Source organism: Anneissia japonica, unplaced genomic scaffold, assembly GCF_011630105.1.
Source record: "Anneissia japonica isolate Jap-2015-1 unplaced genomic scaffold, ASM1163010v1 scaffold199_len4679917_cov187, whole genome shotgun sequence".
Lineage (NCBI taxonomy): Eukaryota > Metazoa > Echinodermata > Crinoidea > Comatulida > Comatulidae > Anneissia > Anneissia japonica.
This window is the reverse complement of record NW_022686322.1, coordinates 3,445,775-3,446,582: the sequence shown is the minus strand read 5'-3', so window position 1 is coordinate 3,446,582 and position 808 is coordinate 3,445,775. Positions and strand designations below refer to the sequence as shown.

General features: G+C 33.9%; 1 protein-coding gene across 1 annotated transcript in view; it reads right to left on the bottom strand.

The window, feature by feature from the left end:
- The window catches only part of LOC117116204 (hydroxyproline dehydrogenase-like), an 11,685-nt gene that overhangs the window by 6,354 nt on the left and 4,523 nt on the right, over positions 1 to 808 (bottom strand). The window contains exon 4 of the mRNA XM_033260200.1: positions 559 to 660. Within this exon, the coding sequence (XP_033116091.1) occupies positions 559 to 660 (102 nt within the window). The remainder of the gene's footprint in view (positions 1 to 558; positions 661 to 808) is intronic.

The following is an 808-nucleotide window of genomic DNA, read 5'->3' as shown; positions in this document are numbered from 1 at the left end:
ACGCTGACGGTTTATGGTCTGGTTGCTATGGTTTTTGTGACATTCAGCGTGTAGGGACGCACGTGCGCCTAGAATGTCGATGCCAGAGTTATAACCTTTGATGTCCCGAGATGTGCGTCCTTTTGTTGAATTACCTTGCATGAACAGAGTATGTGCATTTCGATACTTGGAGTATGTATACTATCTTATCTGAGATTAATCAGTGTACTTCGGTTTTTGGAATGCAGTACAATACACTAAAATGTCCTTTTTGAGCAGCCACCACTCATATAGCAGTGGCTGCCAAAGAAAGGGGCAGGTGGGAGAGGCCTACACCCTTATCGCTATTAAATTTGGCAGAACCTATTAAAAAAGATACATTTTATGAAAAAAACAATACTCATTCATTATGAATTCAAAATGAGATGGTTTAAAAAAATTAAAATCAGTTTTTGCTGATTTTTACAACAAAAATCCTTATAATAATAAAAATACTGTAGCAATAGTAAATAATAATAATAAAAAAAACAATAATTATTATTATAATAATTATACTGTGTGCCTACTGCACTATTCTACCTGTAGATTTCCATCAAGACCAGCTGCAAAATTCTTGTAGTTCACTAAAGTGTCATTATCAAAATGACGTCCATTTTCTTCTAACACATGATTCACTTTTTTCTGCAAAACATCCATGATAATTATAACATAACATTTAAGTAATGATACTGTATAAGCAATCAAATAATCGCTGTTGAAATGAAATGAATTAGTGTCACACTAAACCAGATTTTAGATCATTCATATGCGCCCCTTATTGGCGTGCTAC